At 56.0% G+C, this 16,846-nt stretch overlaps 1 protein-coding gene across 1 annotated transcript; it reads right to left on the bottom strand.

Moving 5' to 3' along the window:
* Positions 1-5,813: 5,813 nt before the first annotated feature.
* On the bottom strand, positions 5,814-15,545 carry MB (myoglobin). Its single transcript, XM_072844161.1, has 3 exons — positions 15,184-15,545; positions 10,079-10,301; positions 5,814-6,498 (listed from the first exon to the last, which is right to left on the bottom strand). Exons 1-3 carry the CDS (start codon positions 15,276-15,278, stop codon positions 6,352-6,354), a joined length of 465 nt encoding a protein of 154 aa, XP_072700262.1. The 5' UTR covers positions 15,279-15,545; the 3' UTR covers positions 5,814-6,351.
* Between the last annotated feature and the right edge of the window lie 1,301 nt (positions 15,546-16,846).

Below are 16,846 nucleotides of genomic sequence, written 5' to 3'. Positions count from 1 at the left end.
TATTTAATGTTTTTTTCATATCTAATATGATGGCTGTGGAGGAGATACGTAGTGCTTAGGTGCTTGCCCCTTTGCCTAGAATCACCCCGTATGCAGTGCTCATCCGCACAGGTGTCCGCACCGTCAGGACAGGCTGGGCTTTTGCAGCAAACAGCCCTAATCATCACAACTTCACAAGTTTATTTTCACTCACATTTCATGTTCAGTGTGGCTGACAGGGGCTCTGCTCTCCCCAGAGAGACTCAGCCAGATAGCGGAGTCTCCACATCAACCCACACGTTCATGACCTCTGTGACAGGGGACCTGTGACCGGGGAGGGATGTGGAGACCAGTCACCAACTCGTAAGACTTCCACTGGAAGTGACACACTTCCACTCACGTTTTGTCGGCCCAAATAAGCCTTACAGGTGTGAGGAAACGCCACCTGCTATGTGCCTGGTAGGAGAGGACACTCAGAGTCCTGACAGACACCTGTGAAGACAGGCCCAGGCCCAGAGAGCCCGTGGTGGCACTGCTGTGGGGGTGCCATTCTTTGGAAACAGTGAACAAGTCTTGGTTCCCAATAAAATCTTTTTCCCCCAGTAATGCACCATTTTTTTAAAACAGTTCAAAGATAATGTATTTACAAGCAAGTTCTAGAATTTGGTCTAGAACATGGGACAGATTCGCTATGTGTTTTTTCCTGCACATTCTAGAACACCTGGGATCCCTTCCTCCGCTTGCCCCCCTACTACATGTCAGCATCCTCATTGCTGCAAAAGAACACCCCCACGAGTGTACAAAACGCCCCCACCGGGGACAATACAGCCCTTCTGAGAGCATCCATCTAGGCTAATGGCTTGTAGCAAAACTTTTCCAGCAGAATAGCCCCATTTGGTTTATTCCTAATGAAATGTCATGCAGAACTCCATGATTGGTTAAAAGTACCACTGCTCTGGCTGAAGCGAGGACTCCCATCCCACCCACTCCCTCCTCCCCCAGCCCCACATGCATCAGAGCCCCTGGGTCCTGGGTGCTCAAACTCTGAGGCTCCACATAACCCAGGCGACAAATCCACTAGGCCCACGAAACCACCTCTGCTCCCTAAAGCATGCGGTGAAGGGGCCGTTCTGGTTTCTGAGTGTTGTGAATCTGATATATCTAATAATTTGTGTGAATACTTGTGATGAGCTGATTAAAACTGACATCTGCCACCATGAGGGCAAGGCCACTGGCCAGAATATCAGGGGCTCCGGGCCCTGGACAGGATGCCGGTTTTCCCTGAGGAGACGCCATCCTTTGATGCTCAGAAATATTTCCAGGGAAGATCCTACTCTTCTAAATGCCTTAACATAGCCTCAATGTTGTGTCTCTATTTCTGTGCAAAATGTCAGCACAGAAAGAATTTTCACATTTGTGGATAATCTGTGGCCGAACAGAATCGATGCAGGACAATGGGAGGTGAAGAGTTTGGGGCTATTTTTTTTTTTTTTTTAAAGATAGACTTTTCATTTGTTTGGGATCACAAAATGGATGGTGTGTGTGAGAGAGAGAGACTGAGACAGACAGAGAGAGACAGAGGCTACACCAGGAAATACACAATGTGAGGTATAATTCAGGTCACCAATAAAATGGCAAACACGGGTGTGTGGTGTGTGTTGTGTGGCACCCTCCTTGAAGCCTGCCTTGCTCGTTTCGTTCTGACAACACCCGATGCCTCTAGCTTGCTTAGCTAAAGGTTTGCTGAGAGCTCATATGAGTGGTCACACTTAACCGTCTAAGCCACCCAGGCACCCCTGATAATTTATGGCTTCTGCCTTCCCAAATATGCCCCAAGCCCTGGTGGCTCAGCCTGGCTGTGCCCAGGAAGCACGGTCCCAGGCGGAGACAGCAGAGCTGACCCTCGCGTCCCTGAGGAGGTCACCTTGGCCATCCTGGGGCCCTGACTGCCATGGATCTCAGAGCATCTGGGAGTGGAGGAGTTAGACGAGTGTGTTCACTGTCACACTTATATACAGATGCACACACATCAGGCTCAGAGACATGGCACACATGGCAAAGGAGCGACAGACAGAGAGACACACACACACATACACGCGGCTCAACTTCAGCAACCAGATATTCCGCACCAAGCTCCACCAGCACCTCCCAAATCACTAATTTTTAAAATGTTCTAGAGCTGATAACATGCCTTTAAGCCCACGGGAGGGAGTGCCGTGTCACTCAAGTCCTCAGCTGGCACTCACTGAGCTGTGGGCGGGAAGGGGGCAGAGGGCCAGAAGCCAGGTGTGCAACAGTGAGCCACACACAGGAGACCCCTGCCCTCTGTGCCCAGCTCGGGAGAAATGAAACGAACAAGGGAAATAAAATGGGCTTTAAAAAAGTCATAAATCCTGACACAGATTTCCATTTCTGGAAGTACAGCAGACGAGTTACTTATGGTGAAATATACTCCACTTCTGATGGTGTAACATCTCTGGATAAAAAACACTGTAAAAACTTAAAAAATATGTTCAAGAAAATAAGAGGTCCCTCCTCGGAGTGCAAAATAGCAAAAAGGTGGAAAACAGGAAAGAGTCATGGAGGACGATGTGAGTCAATCTAAAAAGACAGGAATTCTAGGAGCACCTGGGTGGCTCAGTAGGGGGAATGGCTGACTCTTAATTTGGGGTCCTGGGATCCAGGGACTGAGTGTGTCAATAGGATTTATTTTTATATATAATACATATTTTATAAATATATGTAAGATTTCACATTTGAAGAGAGATTTTACATTTAAAATATAAAATATTTATATAAAATATCCCTTCAAATGTTGTCTTCCCTACATTTATTATCTCCTTCTAGAATTACTGAGTTGTTGTTGTTGTTGTTGTTGCTGTTGTTAAGATTTATTGGGACCCTTGGGTGGCTCAGTGGTTGAGCATCTGCCTTTGGCTCAGGTCATGAGCCCAGGGTCCCGGGATCGAGTCCCATATCGGGCTCCCTACATGGAGCCTGCTTCTTCTTCTTCCTCTGCCTGTGTCTCTGCCTCTCTCTCTGTGTCTCTCATGAATAAATAAATAAAATCTTAAAAAATAAATCTATTGGTTTGTTTCTCTGGAGAGCCCTGCTTGATCCGGCGCCGTCGCCGTGACTTTCCCGTCCCCCTCGACTCCCCAGGATTCAGCCTTAGCCCCACCCCCAGGCCCGGAGCCCTACATGTTCTCCCCAAAGGCAGGGACCAGGCCTGTCCGCTCTACCAAGACCCCAGAGCTGAGCTCCAGGCACGATGCAGGCCTCAGTAAATATTTGGCGAACGCCCCATCGAGTGAATTTGAGAGCCTCTCTTAATGAGGTTGGTTCCCTGCATCTGACACTGTCTCCCACCCTCTCTACATACCAGCTCCCACCCCCCAACACCGTCCTGAAGCCCTGGCACAGTCTCTGGCCTCCCCAGGCTCGTGCCACAGAAGATCCATGAGAGCAGAGACACATTTGTCCTATGGCCCGGAGCCTCGTCCCAGTCGGGAGCCCGGCACATAGTGTTTGCTCAATAAATATTCGTTGAATCAAAGCAGAATAAACGCCGTTGCAGGATTACATTTGTACAATATTCGCCCCTACTCCTCCCCCCGCTCTGCTCCCTCCCGCAGGATTTCTTTTCTTCTTTAGCTCTTTCCTTTTCAGACAGCAAAGGCATTTCTGAGCCCCAGGCTCAGGAAAAGACGTGACTGCTGAAAGCAAGAAAAACATGTCTCTTGTGTGGATTTGCGGATTCAAAAGCTCAGGCCCTGAGAGGACCAGAAAGAACACATAGAAAGGGCAAAGATTTGGAGGAAATCGCAAGGCATCCCTGCTTCCCAGGCTGGAAAAAAATGTTCTGAACTGTCAGAAGGAGAAGAGCTGAAAAAGAAACAGATTGATTGCAGTGGGGGGGGGGGGGGCAGAGAAAGTAGTTCTTGGAGGTGCTTGTGTGTGATGTAGGAAAAAGCACCCCTTCTGGGAGCCCAGCTTGGCAACTGGAGCACAGACCGAATGCTGCCCTTAGTTGGTTCTGTCCTCCAGTGCTCATGTGGAGTGCACAACCTGTACAACCATACAGGGCACCCCTGCGCACCCCTGCCAAACCCCGGAGGAGGCTGGGAAAGCTCAGACAGGACCGTAGGGTCTAGACTCCGAGGAAATCTGTGCCTCCCATCCCAGGTGAAGCCCTCATGGGGCAGGGGTGGTCCTACAAAGAAGTGGCCCAGGCAGAAGGAGCCTGGGAGAGCCTCAGGGTTTCCCCAAGCACCTGATGAGGACCCTAAGTGAGGACCAGGTGGGCTGCAGCCTCCCTGAGGACCCCTGGGAAAAGATGACAGCCACAGGTCGCCACCTTCCCGCCCACACGCGCCACTACTTGGCACACGGACACCGCCTTAGAATGAGCCAAAACCCCAAGGAAATTTGGGACCCGAGAGCGCCCGACCTCCAGGAGACTGAGACGGAGCATGTGCCTCAGAGCCACAGTGAGGATCCCAAATAGAAAAAAAGAGGTCGCGTTTTGGGCACATCAAAGGTGTGCACGGAGATTCTCCCACCGGCTGTGCCCAGCGAATATCTGTGGAACGTGCGCTGAATGAATGACACGTGACCGGTACTTCTCTGCAGCCCTGATCCATTCTGCCCCGGTCTCATTATCAGGGCCCCCGAGCTCGCCAACCCTCGAGGGCAGGGACCAGCCTGCGGCAACTCCAGGTCCTGGACACGGGCCTACGTGCAAGTGCTCCCGGCCTGCGCATTCAACGGAATTATTATAAATGCACGGAATTTTCCCCAGGCTCCATGACCCGAACTTCCCCTCCCCTGCCCTCCCACTCTCTCAGATGGCAGAATTCCCAAAGCCCTACGAGGGGGACCGTGGATACAGCAGCACAGCCTGATGGGTGAGCCTTTTAGGATTTGAGACGTGTCTACACTAGCAGAGGAGCCCTGCCCCGTTCAGCTGCCGCCGCGAATCTTGGCGTGGTCTGAGGTCGGGCTCATCACAGGCAGTTGGACCTCGGGGATTCAAGGGCAGAGGTGACTAGGTCACTGGTTCTAGGAGTTCCTAGAGCTTTATGGGGCCGAGGACTTGGAGCTTCCTGGAGCTAGCACCGGGGTCTTACGTGCTTCGAGGCCCTCCCGGCCTGGGCACTCCGATGGCCCCGGGCCACCTCTCCCCCGGCCCCTGTCCATGGCCTGGGCTCCAGCCTGCCACCTGCCTGGTGGCCACGGTCACATAACATTTTATTCTGGGTCCTTGTGGTAAGACCACACATCCTGTCCGTGTTCGGCATCTGTAGATGTGGATCGTGTCTCCTGGCCCGTGTCTGTGAGTTCTTTCCCCTGCGTCTGTCCCTCCTCTGTGGCCAGAAGGTCAGTGCCCGCCCCTGGCTGGCCACCTCTTTGCCTCCCCAGCTGGAGTCCCCGCTGCCTCCCCAGCTCTGAACCCGGCTTTGTCACTCACTAGCAGTGTCCTTGGCATGTTATTGAAGTTGCTGTAACCACGGTGACCGCCCCCCCCCCTCGCCCCCCAGGCCTCTCCTCTGGGTGCAACTGCTTGCCTCTGGGTGCAAAGGTCTGGTGACCAGCCCACCTCCGCCACCCACAGGGCTCCCCTCACCACCCAGCCCCTGCAATTCCCCATGCCCCGCATGGGGTCCCTGCCACTGAGGGTGATCTGAGGAGGGCAGGTTCCGTCTGTTTCCCTCCTCTCCTCCTCTCCCTCTGCCTCCACCCCCCAGGGCTGTCTGCGCACACAATCCCAGCCGTTTCTTCCCTGGGGCCCTCTTCACTTGCTCCAGGAGAGGAAGCTCACCAGACAGAGACTATGATGTTGCAGGGTCTTTTATTAAAACCAGGTGAGTCACTCCATTCGCTGAGAAAAGGCACACTTATGTTCCAGATCCACGTCGCCTCCCTCGGGCTGGGGGGTGGCTGGCCCACTCTGTCCAGACCTCTTTTTCATTACAGATGGACACTGGGGGGCAGTGATGGATCAGAGCGTTCTTATGGCCGGGCCTTGGTTTATGGCTTGGATTTGGGATCAGAGGGGAGGGTGAAGGTGTGGTTGAGTTTGAGGAGGTTGGAGGGATTGGGCTGGAGTTTAGGAGAGAGGAGAAGTGTGACCAGAACTCTGTGGGCCACAGTGAGCAAAGGGCCACACTCCTCCCGGCCCCCGGGGCGGTGACCCTCCACAAGGGGCCCAGGCCCCAGGCCCGCGAAGCCACCCTGCACAGCCTCTCCCGCCCACTTCTCATCAACAAAGCGGACACTCAGAAGCAAAGTCTACACGGCTACAGGAGATCAGACCCGCCCGCCCCTGGGGCCCCGGGGCCCACGTGGGTGGGGGCGACAGCGTCCAGGGGCTTAGCCCTGGAACCCCAGCTCCTTGTACTTGGCGGCGATGTCATTCCGGAACAGCTCCAGGGCCTTTTTCATGGCCGCCTCGGTGTCGGCGTGGAAGTCCCCGGAATGCTTGCTCTGCAGGACCTGGATGATGGCATCTGAGATGAACTGCAGTGGGGAGGAGAGGGGTGCGGGTCACAGGAGCCAGACGGGAATCAGGCTGAGCGCCCCCTTCTCTTTATTCCACGCCCATTTATGAAGCGCTTACGCTTACTACACACCAGGCGTGCGTCCGAGGGCTGTCCGTGGATTCGTTCCTCCGCTCCCTACCACCCTGTAAGACAGGTGCCCCGGGGAGCCAGGCCCACCTCGGTACGGGCTCCAGGTCACGTAGCCAGGTGGGCCGGCTCACCTGCCACCCTCCTCAGCTAGTGCTGGGGATGCGGGGGCCCGGGGCACTGCCTCCGCGCTGGCAGCCAGAGGGAAGGGAAATGCTCCTATTCCATGGTTTTACCCAGGATTTTGCAGCCAGAAAATCTAGGAAAAAACTGTTTCCATCCACGTATGTTTAATTTTTGCATTCAGTGGCTTAGTGTGGTTATTGCTCCAAGTAGCCTGTGTGGGCGCTGGTGGGGGTGGGGGGCAGAGCATCCTATTTTCTATACCAAACACAGAGCCGGTGCTCAGAATTATTGGTGGAGGGGGAAGGAGGGAGGTCGAGGAAGGGCCACTGCTCGCCCTCAGGACCCATCCTGTCCCGTATCAACCTCACGTCCCACGTGCGCTCAGACACCCACAGCGTCATTCCCAGGAACATCTACAGCACCGCTGCTTTAGCCACTGAAAGATCTCAGCGCCATAAAATGCCACTGGGCCTTTTTGACATTTAGTCAAGACTTGATGCCAACCACAGCCCTGGCCGGTGGACCAAGCGGTATCAGGTTACAGAGGCCCAGACGGGAATGTAGCCAGATCACATAGCAAGTGGACGGCAGGGCTGGAATTTGCACCCAGGGGGGTGTAGACAAACGGCCGCCAGAGCCAGGGACGGACGCAGGGACCGCACCTCGGTTGGCTTTTCCCATTTTCTCACCCCGAGCACAAGTGACCACAGGCTGGTGGCGGGGGGCACATGTTGACAGAGACCTCAAGAGGCACAAATGGCAACACCCAGTAAACACGGTTCTGCCCAGAAATAGGGACGGCGGGGCGCCCGGGGGGCGCAGTGGGTTAAGCGTCAGATTCTTGGTTTCGGCCCAGGTCATGATCTCAGGTTGGTTGTGAGATCGAGCCCCGCATCAGGCTTCACACTGGGCATGGAGCCTGCTTAAGATCCTCTCCCTCTGCCCCTGCCCCTCCTCCCGGCCCTCATGCTCTCTCTCTTTCGCTCTCAAAAAATAAGAAAGAAAGAAAGAAAGAAAGAAAAAGGAAGAGACAGGGACAGCTCCACAAACACCTGCCTTTGGGCACCGATCTGGACACGTGCGTAAGCTCACCCTTCAGGTCATAAATGTCACACAACAGAGAGGGGGTTCGGGCTACCGTGACGTAAACCCTGCCCTGGAGACCGTGGGACACCCAGGTTCCAGGCCCTGCTCTGCTGTGACCCCCATGTGTGACTTCACCCTAAAACAGCGGCTCAGGCGACCCCATCGGGTCTCCCCACTCAGACCCTAGTGGCCCTGGGGCAGAGCCACTAACATCTAGGAGAGTGTGGGCCAGGCCAGCCGGACAATTGAGAAAAGTTGCCCTTGGCACCCAGCGCCCTCTGTGGTCCCCTCCGTCCCAGCTGGGGAGCAGCAGCCCCTTTGCAGAGCATGGGAGGAGGTCTCACAGCGGGGTGGGGGGACCCCGGGGCTCCGCCTCAGATTTTGCAGGGTTTGCAGTGAATTAAACTTGTTTGAAGTAGACCTGGGTTCTTGTCCCTGGGCCTGCGAGGTGACCTTGAGTCATCGTTTTCTCTCTCTGAGCCTGCTTCCCGGTCCCCCTAGAGGCTCATTCAGGCTGTACAGTGAGGCCACCACATGCCACTGGGGTTCAGAAATGGGAGAGCGGGGGTCTGCCCCCGAGGAGCTCATGCCCCAGCCCAGAGATGCAGCTGGGGAGATGCAGAAATCACAGTACAGCCGGGCAGGTGCCCTGGCAGGGGTGAGGCGGGGCGGGGGGTGGTGCTGGTGGATGGAGCAGCTGATGGCCACATGCAGGGGAGGTGGCCCCGGGGGATGGACAGGGCTCTGCTGCCAAGAGGAGATGGGGAGGGCAGGGGCCGCAGCGTGCGCAGCATCTCCAAGGCAGGACCCGCTCCTCACGTGTGTGAGGCTGAACGGATGGGCGGGCAGGGCCGACTGGGTGTGATCTGTGAGGCAGCTGTGATTTGTGGGGTGCATGGGGGGAGGCTGAGGGCCTGAAGACATGGGTGGAGGCGGTTGAGAGACGTGGTGCCACAGGGGTGAAGAGCCGGAGTTCCCAGGGCCCGCAGCTCAGACCGCAGCTCAGACCGTAGCCACCGGCTACTTAGCTGTGTGACCTCGGGCCTGCTCCTTAACCTCTCCGAGCCTCCAGTTTCCAAATCTGTGCAGTGGGTATGAGAAGGACACCTGCCTGGCGCGGGGTCTGCTAATTCCTGCCCCATGTCCGTCTTCTCCCTCTGCCTGGGTAACAGAACACCAGCTGTACCTGCAGCGGCGAGAGGCCTACCATCCCCGGTTCCCGTGCAGACCGATGTGGTCTTACAACTGACTTCTGGCCAGTGAGACGTAAACAAAACTGTTGGATGGAATTTCTGTGACTCCCTAAAAGAGAGCTTTCCTCTCTTCTTCCTGCTTCCTGTTTGGAGTATAGCACGGATGGCTGGAGCTCTCGCAGCCACGTTGGACCAGGAGTCAACTTTGGGGATTCACGCCAACATCGGCAGCAGGGAAAGAGCCTGCCCCCGGGTGGCTGTGGGGCCCCCAAGCCAGCTCTGGACTCCCTACTTCTGAACTTCCTTTGTGGCAGAGAAGAAGGCGCCCTGGATGCAGTGCCTCATCTGGGGGAGGCTGTGGGAATTCCACGCAGCCATCCAGGTGAAGGCTTCCCCGGCCCCTCCTCATGGTAGCGATGACCACGATCTTGATCCTCCTCCCTGCACCAGCCTGGCTACTGCTCCCACCTCCAGGGATTGCTCCTATCCCCCTGAGGCCCTCTCCACCACCCCCTGACCCCAGTGCTTCCTCTTGTCACACCCCTCCCCCAACTGGCTGTAGAGGCAAGACCTGCAGCTCAGACTCTCCCCTGCCCACCAACTCCCCCCATCCACCAGCCACCCCTACCCCAGGATGGAGCCCCAGCAATTGTCCTGCCACTTCCCGTGGCACAGGGGCTAGAAGCAGAGGGTCGGCCCCTGGTTTGAATCCTGGGAGTGTGCCACAGACAAGCTATCACCCCTCCCTGTGCCTCAGTTTACTCATCTGCCCAATGGGTACAAGAATGGTACCTTCCCGCAGGGGGCAGGGAAGGGGTGCACCCCTGCTTCCTCTGAATAACATTCTGATTTGGGGGAGAAATGGGTTTAGTCTCTGTGACCCCCGGAGGAAGACAAAGCAGGCAACAGCTCCCCTTTACAGATAAGGGAACAGGGGGTACAAAGAGGAAGCACAGCGGTCACCCATGCATCAGCGGCCCAGCTGGAACTCAGGCCCAAATCACACCCCTTTCGAGGCTCTTCCTTCCTCTTGCCCGCCCTGCCCGCCCCTGCCCTGCCTCCCACCTCCAGGTACTTGACGGGGATCTTGTGCTTGGTGGCATGTGACTGGGCCAGGGGCTTCAGCTCGGCCTCGTGATGCCCCTTCTTCTTAAGGATGCCCCCCAGGGCGGTGAGCACGGTGTTGCCATGCTTCTTCAGGTCCTCGGAGCCCTTCATCTCATCCTCTGTCTTCAGGTGCTTGAACTTGTCGAACTTATCCAGGGTCTCGGGGTGGTTCTTAAAGAGCCTGTGGGCACAGGGAGATCTGCAGTCAGACACTGCAGTGTCTGGGACACCCCACTGGGACGCGCAGTAGGGTCTGGAGGTGGCCAGGCACCAGTTCCAGCCAGGGCCCCCCTACTTCCCAGCTGGGTGGCCTTGGGTGCGTCCCCCACCTCTGTGCTTCAGCTTTCTCATCTGAGCACACAGATGACTGGTGCCCCACCCGTAGTGGTGATTACGTGAGCGCGAGAAGGACGAGCGCATGCGGCGGAGGGGCTCCCCGTTACCATCTTCCCCATCCTCATCGTCTGCTACTGTGCCAGGCGGGGAGGGAGGACGTGGTGGCCTGGCTCCCTGGCTTCACCCCAATCTCCTCCAAGTTGTTTGGAGGGCAAGTGACCAACTGGCATCACGGTTAGAGGTGGGGGGCTGGGAGGGGCACCGGGGCTGGAGGACCCTGGATCTGATGGTACCCCCTGTGCACTGGGCCCTGCACCTGCAGGCTGTGCACCTGCATCTCCCATTTTACAGATGAGCACACAGAGGCTCAGAGGGGATAAATCATAACTCGACATTACAGGGTGGGTGTGAGGCAGGGCCAAGGCCTGAGTGACCCAAAAAGTAGACCCAGCAGGGGGCCATCCCTGCGGCTTCCTGCCTTGGGATCATCCTTTGGTTGCCTGAATACTTCCAGCTACAGGAGGCTCACTACCACTCCAGATTAGCTCTCAGGCTCAGAAAGCACTTGCTTGTTTTGTGGTTGGACCCCCTCCCCACTGCATCCCTTCTGGGCTCCCACAGTAGGATGGTGAGGCCCCTGGGGTGGGGCAGGGGAGGGAGCCACCTGCCCCGGAGCCAGTGAGTTGGCCGCAGACGGACTCTGCCCGTGAACCTGAGCATCCACCTGAACCTTGGACCTGCGTTTCCTGCTGTGGAAAGGTGGGTGTTGGCTGAAGGGAGTCCTACCTGCCGCCTGGGCAGGGGTGGTTCTCCCCATTTCACCTGTTGGCGAGAGGCCTACAGAGGTAGGTGACATGCCCAGGGTCACCCGGCTGGCCGGTGGTGGCAAGGCCTGCTGCAGGGGCTGGATGGTTCTACAGCTCACACCCAAGGTGGTGTGTCACAGCCTGAAGTGTTGGCAGGGGTGACACTACCTGCTCGGCTTTCCCGCCCCCAGCTTCAGGCCCTGGGAAAGTTTGTCCTGTATAACTTCCCGCCGAGGCCTGCAGCCCTGCCGCTGACATGCTCCTGTTTGTGACCACATCCGACGGCACACACCCGTATTCACGGGCACACGCCCAGACACACACAGGCGTGCACAGGGTAGCACCAGCAGGGAGCACATCCTTCCCCCAGGAGCCAATCCCTCCTGCTTCCCCAGATCGCCCAGGGCTGTCCTCGCCCTGCCCCGCGTCACCACATCACCAGCCCCAGCCCCGCCAAGCCTTGTGCACTGACAGCTCCTCTCCGGCAATTTTCACCCAAGGGTCCCTGAGCTCCACTTATTATCTGGTGACAATGATCCTCAACCCCCTGCCTGACAGACGCGATACCCAGTACCCGCAGGTGAAGCCCAGATGTCAGGACACTGGAGAGAGCCTGTCGGGGGCAGGAAAGGCCCCAGGACCTGGCACCCAAGGCAGCCAGGGGATCACAGATATCCTGGGGGGCTCCCAGAGGTGATGGAGAAAGAACACGGGGCTGAGATTTGTGGAAGCTGAGGCCCAGTCCCTGCTGCCTCTAATGTGCTGTGTGACGCTGAAGAAGTCACTCAACTTCTCTGGCTCAGGGCTCACCCATCTATAAACCAAAAGGGTCGGTCTAGCTGATATCTCAGCCTCCAAATCCTCAGGCTTGACCCCTGCCTCACCTTCCCCACCAGTGAGCCAGCAAAAGGAGCCCAGATTTACTTTGAACAGTGCGGGAAAATCGGGCTAGTCAGCACCCCCAGACCATTCTGGAGCCTCCCTCCCCTGGCCCATGGTCCTGCCGCCGGGAGCCCCGGGCAGCCACACAAGGCCACACCTGGGTTTACCTGCAAATGGACAGAGGAAACCCCTCACCCCACAGAGAAGGGTGGAAAGATTTTCTCTACTGGTTCAGAAGCCCCGTGTTGTCACCTCCAGTCCCACATCCACCCACCTCGCTTGTCACAGGCCCAGGAGGCCCCCTCCCAGCCATCCTCTGAATGGAGGCCCCATCGGACACCCACACGGCAGACTGAGGACTGGGACCTGCTCCGAGGACTACTTCTCTGCTCCAGACCCAAGAACCGGACTGAGGAGGGGGCCCCCTCTGGTGTGGCAGGAGCGGGGGTAGGGGACCAGTGGAGTGCGGGGCTCCCAAGCGGGCGTGTGATAGGCCAGGGTCCGAGCTGCCTGGATTTGAATTCCAGCTGTGCGACCGTGGGCAAGTCACTCAACCTCTCTGTTCAGGGTGGTGATCATAACATCTACCCCATAAGGCACTTGTGAGGCTTTAAGTGAGTGAAGATGTATGAAGCACCCAACACAGGGCCAGGTGGGGTGCACGTGTCCATACTCGCTGTCCTCACCCCTCCTTCTTGTCGCCACCACCGTGATCACTGCCACGGCCCCCACCGTCACCAATATCATCACCATCACCATCATCGCCATCAGGATCAGGGATTTGGGGTCCTGCTGCAGCCGCCTCTGGCTGGCAGTGACCCTCAGGCCCTGTTTCCTCTCTGTAACAAGAGAAGTACTGGCTACCAGCAGTGATTTTCAAACATTTCGTGGCCTCAAAATTCTTGGCCTAAATGCAAAAATATAAGAGAAGGAAAGGCAGGAGCACACCCGGAAGCCCCCTCGGTCCGGGGCCCCTGCCCGGCTCCTGCAGCCAGGCTCTCCAAGCGACCCTCGGGCCTTTTCGTTCCAGCCCTTTGTGATCATGTAATTGCAGCGAAGCCCTCGGTGTTTTATTAGCAGGCTCAGTGGAGCAGATTTGTTGTCTTTTACAGTCAGACGTGGAGGACAATGACCTTGCCAAGGTCGCTGAGGAAGCCCAGGCTCAGGGCTGGAACAGAACCAAGAGGCTAGCTCTCACAGAGGCACTTGCAGCCCCGGGAATTAGCATCCCCTCCCCGCCCTCCACACAGAGGGGGGCCCTCCTGCCCGACCCCAACACCCAGCGGGCGGGACCGGTTGGCATGGTCTCCGGTTTCTGCACGTCCCACAGCCTAGGACACAGCAGGGCACTGAGCTTTCTGGGACCTTCCAGGGCCCTAGAGTCTCAGGCATCACGTCTCATCCCTGGCCCCTGGCCCCTGGCAGGTCTTCTTGATCCACCCTGGGCCAGGAGGGAATGTTTCCCCTGATGACATAATACTCCAAGTCTCCTTCAAGTCACTGCCCTGGGGGGCTGGTGGCCCCCAGATCACCTTGGAGAGACTTGCACTTGGCAAACTGGTCCCCAACCCCAACAACCCTGCCTCTTCTCCAAAAGCAAGGGAGGAGCATGGGCTCAGGGAATGCCAGGACCTGAGAGCAGAGAGGGACCTCAGAGACCCTGGCAGACAACCAAGAGGCAAACAGGACCAGGAGAGGAGGAGTGACTTGTCCAAGGTCACACAGTAAATGTGGCTGCAGAGCAGATGTCAATTTGGGGGGTACTTTTGTCTCCCCAAACAGGACCTGTTGCAGCCCCTGCAGCCTGCTATCAGAGGACAGGTGGAGAAAGGCATAAGGGGACACCCCAATTATGCTACCACCCTTCCCCAACGTTTCTAGCGTGGCCACCCAGGGCTCGGACTTCGGGTCACAGAGCTTATGGGCCTGGCCATTCTCCCTGGATGGGGGAGTGGGAACGGAAGCGCGAGGGAGACTGGAAAGACACCTGAGTGGGAGAGGAAAATCTGGCTGACAAAGGAGAAGGTCCCCTTGCTCCCAGCTGCAGAAATGTTGATTTACGTCCAGTTACATGGTTGACTCGTGCTGCCCAGAGCATGAGAGAAGGGACCAGAGAGGGGTCTCACACCATCTGGGGTGGCGGGCAGTGGGAAAAGAAAGTCCCACAGTCCATCCTTTATGGACAAAGCTTGGGATTTTGTTTTCTTTTGCATATTCTGGAACCCCTTGCTATAGCAGTCAAGCCGTGCTTGGAGGCCACACCACTCAGAGCTCTCGAATTCAACCTTCCTCAACATTTGGGGTCACGAAACGGGCCTCTGTCTTCTGTTTTCTAATTATCGTACTGTGAAGATCCGTAGTCTGGCTCCACCCATAACAATTACTACCACCTTCTAGAACCTGTTATATTCCAGGAACAGTGCCAGGCCCTTCACGCGCATTATCTTATTCCATTCTCACTTCCACTCGAAAATGTAGATATTAGCATCCCCCCCTACCCCGCCGCCATTGTAGAGGAGAGGCTGTTAGACTCAGAGAGGTTGTGCACCATCCCAAAGGTCACACAGCTGCTCAGTGGCAGAGCCAATTCTTGAGCTGCAGGTCTCATCTAGAAGACCATGTCTTAGCCTTGACAGCTTACAGACCTTACAGGACTTGTGACTCAGGGGAGGTCCTGCCCCGCTCAGGTCCTTTATGTCCTCATCCATTAAGTGACACAGCTGGACGAGACGCCTCGGGGCCCTTGCTCATTCTGTCTACAATTCTAGGATTCCTCTTGGTGGGCACAAGGCACCCAGGGTTTGAGCACCAGTCTTCTCTTGCTGCTGACACAGGCATGAGCTGGATCCCTTTTCCTTTCTCCCTTCCCGGACTCAAGTCCCTGACTCTTACAAAGCAAAGGGGAACCAAGCGGGGGCTTTAATAAATTCAACTGATGCAGCCAACTGGTCAACCCCACACAAATGTTCCACCTTACAGGCTCACACCTTTGATCTTTGAGGGGTGGGTGACAGAGGCAATGGGATCTCTTCCTTTTACCTGATGAGGACCTCCTGCCCATGGCCCGCCAGGTCAGTCTCCACCTTCCCCCAGATGTTCAGCACCAACTGCCATTCCCCGTCGCTGAGCCCCATGGTACAGGCTGAAGAAGACAAAAAGAGCAAGTCCGGGCTGACTCGGCGTCCTGGCTTTGACAGCTGGGGTTTGAGATCGCCTGGCCCCAAAGGGATTTTATACTTTCCCTGAAGCTTGACACAGATCACTTGACGGCTCGCTCACTCTCTCTCTCTCTTTCTCTCCTCCTCCCTTCTTTTCATGTGGGGTCTAATCTTTTCCTTTCTGTAGCTCTCACATGGAAGCTATTTTGGGGCAGGTGCCATTGTGGGGTGGTAGGACAACTCAGGCCACAGGGGCGTGGGGGTGTTTGTGTATGTGGCAAGAGCAGGGAGGAGGCTGGGCCACTGTCTGGAGTCTCCGAGGCCAGCAGAAAGGGCACCATCAAAGCCAAAGCCAGCAGCCTGAAACTCAACTCCCCCCGTTGTCAGCCATCCCAGGAGGAGCTGTCATGTTTTCAAGCTCAGGCAGCAGCACGCTGGCTGGTCCTGGGGCTGGCCTGGCCCTGAGAGTCTCCTTGTCCACAGCCCGCCCACTTTGCCAGACTGCCCCTCACCCAGGCAGAGGCGGAGGGCAGGAGCCAAGGTGGTACCCCTTATAGCTGGTTGAAGCCCAGGCAAACCCACAGCTCCGTGGAGTCTGAATTTTCCCACTGTACCCAGAAAACTCCTGGCTTAGTGGCCTTCACAGCCTTACTCAGCTATTTCCTTCTGAGAAGCTTTGCTTGACATCCCCCCCTGAGGCACAATTAATTTCTTCCGCCTTCCATTTACATGTAGGTACTCCTGCTGTGCTGCTCCCTTCATTGGGCCATGTTTCCATGCTGGCTCCATCCATCCATCCATCCATCCATCCATCCATCCATCTACTCGCTCACCCATCCATCATCTGTCCGTCCATCCATCCATCCATCCATCCATCCATCCACTCTCTCACCCATTCATCCATCATCTGCCCATCAATCCATTCATCCATCCAACACATAGTTAGGGAGTATCTACTGTGTGATGGAAACTGCTACATGCCAAGGAAAACAAAACTAAATGAACACATTCTTGTGTTCAAGAAACTCATAATCTCTTGGGGAGACAAAAGGAACAAGCTTATAGTACAGTTGATTTAGTGCTATGATCAAGGTACACAGGCCCTTCTTTTCATCAACACAGAATTTTACAGTTTACCAAGTGCCTCCTTGGGTGGGATTACATCTAATTTTCACGAAGGCCTTGCAAAGTAATGAGTATCATCACTCCATTTTATAGCTGAGGACACTGAGGTTCAGAAAGAATAAGCAGGTGTCCTGGCTGTCCTGAGTCTATACTGGACTCGTCAGTTATGAGTACCCCACATATACAGCTCTTTCTAAAGGCATCTGCTCTGCTCTAGTCTCTCCATGACCATGTGGGTCATGTTCTTTCCCCATGCTCCTGTCAGTCACAGGTGACCGGACCAGGGCTGGCATGTAACCTGAGGTAGCCAATGGCAGGGCTGTGTCCATCTGTCCGTGTCTGTTAGTTACATCAATCAGATCCCTTCCCCAAACATGAAGGGGGCATTTGGCAAGAATTGTCTAGGTGGTAGGAAGTGT

This window comes from Canis lupus, chromosome 11, assembly GCF_048164855.1.
Source record: "Canis lupus baileyi chromosome 11, mCanLup2.hap1, whole genome shotgun sequence".
Taxonomy (NCBI): Eukaryota; Metazoa; Chordata; class Mammalia; order Carnivora; family Canidae; genus Canis; species Canis lupus.
Note: the sequence above shows the minus strand (reverse complement) of the source record. Positions and strands in the feature narration are given on the sequence as shown.

Coding starts and splice junctions, on each gene's coding strand:
- MB (XM_072844161.1), bottom strand. CDS start 15,278: ATGGGGCTCAGCGACGGGGAATGGCAGTTGGTGCTGAACATCTGGGGG. Junction 10,302..15,183: donor GGGCAGGAGGTCCTCATCAG/GTAAAAGGAAGA, acceptor CTGTGCCCACAG/GCTCTTTAAGAACCACCCCG. Junction 6,499..10,078: donor TCCCCGTCAAGTACCTGGAG/GTGGGAGGCAGG, acceptor TCCCCACTGCAG/TTCATCTCAGATGCCATCAT.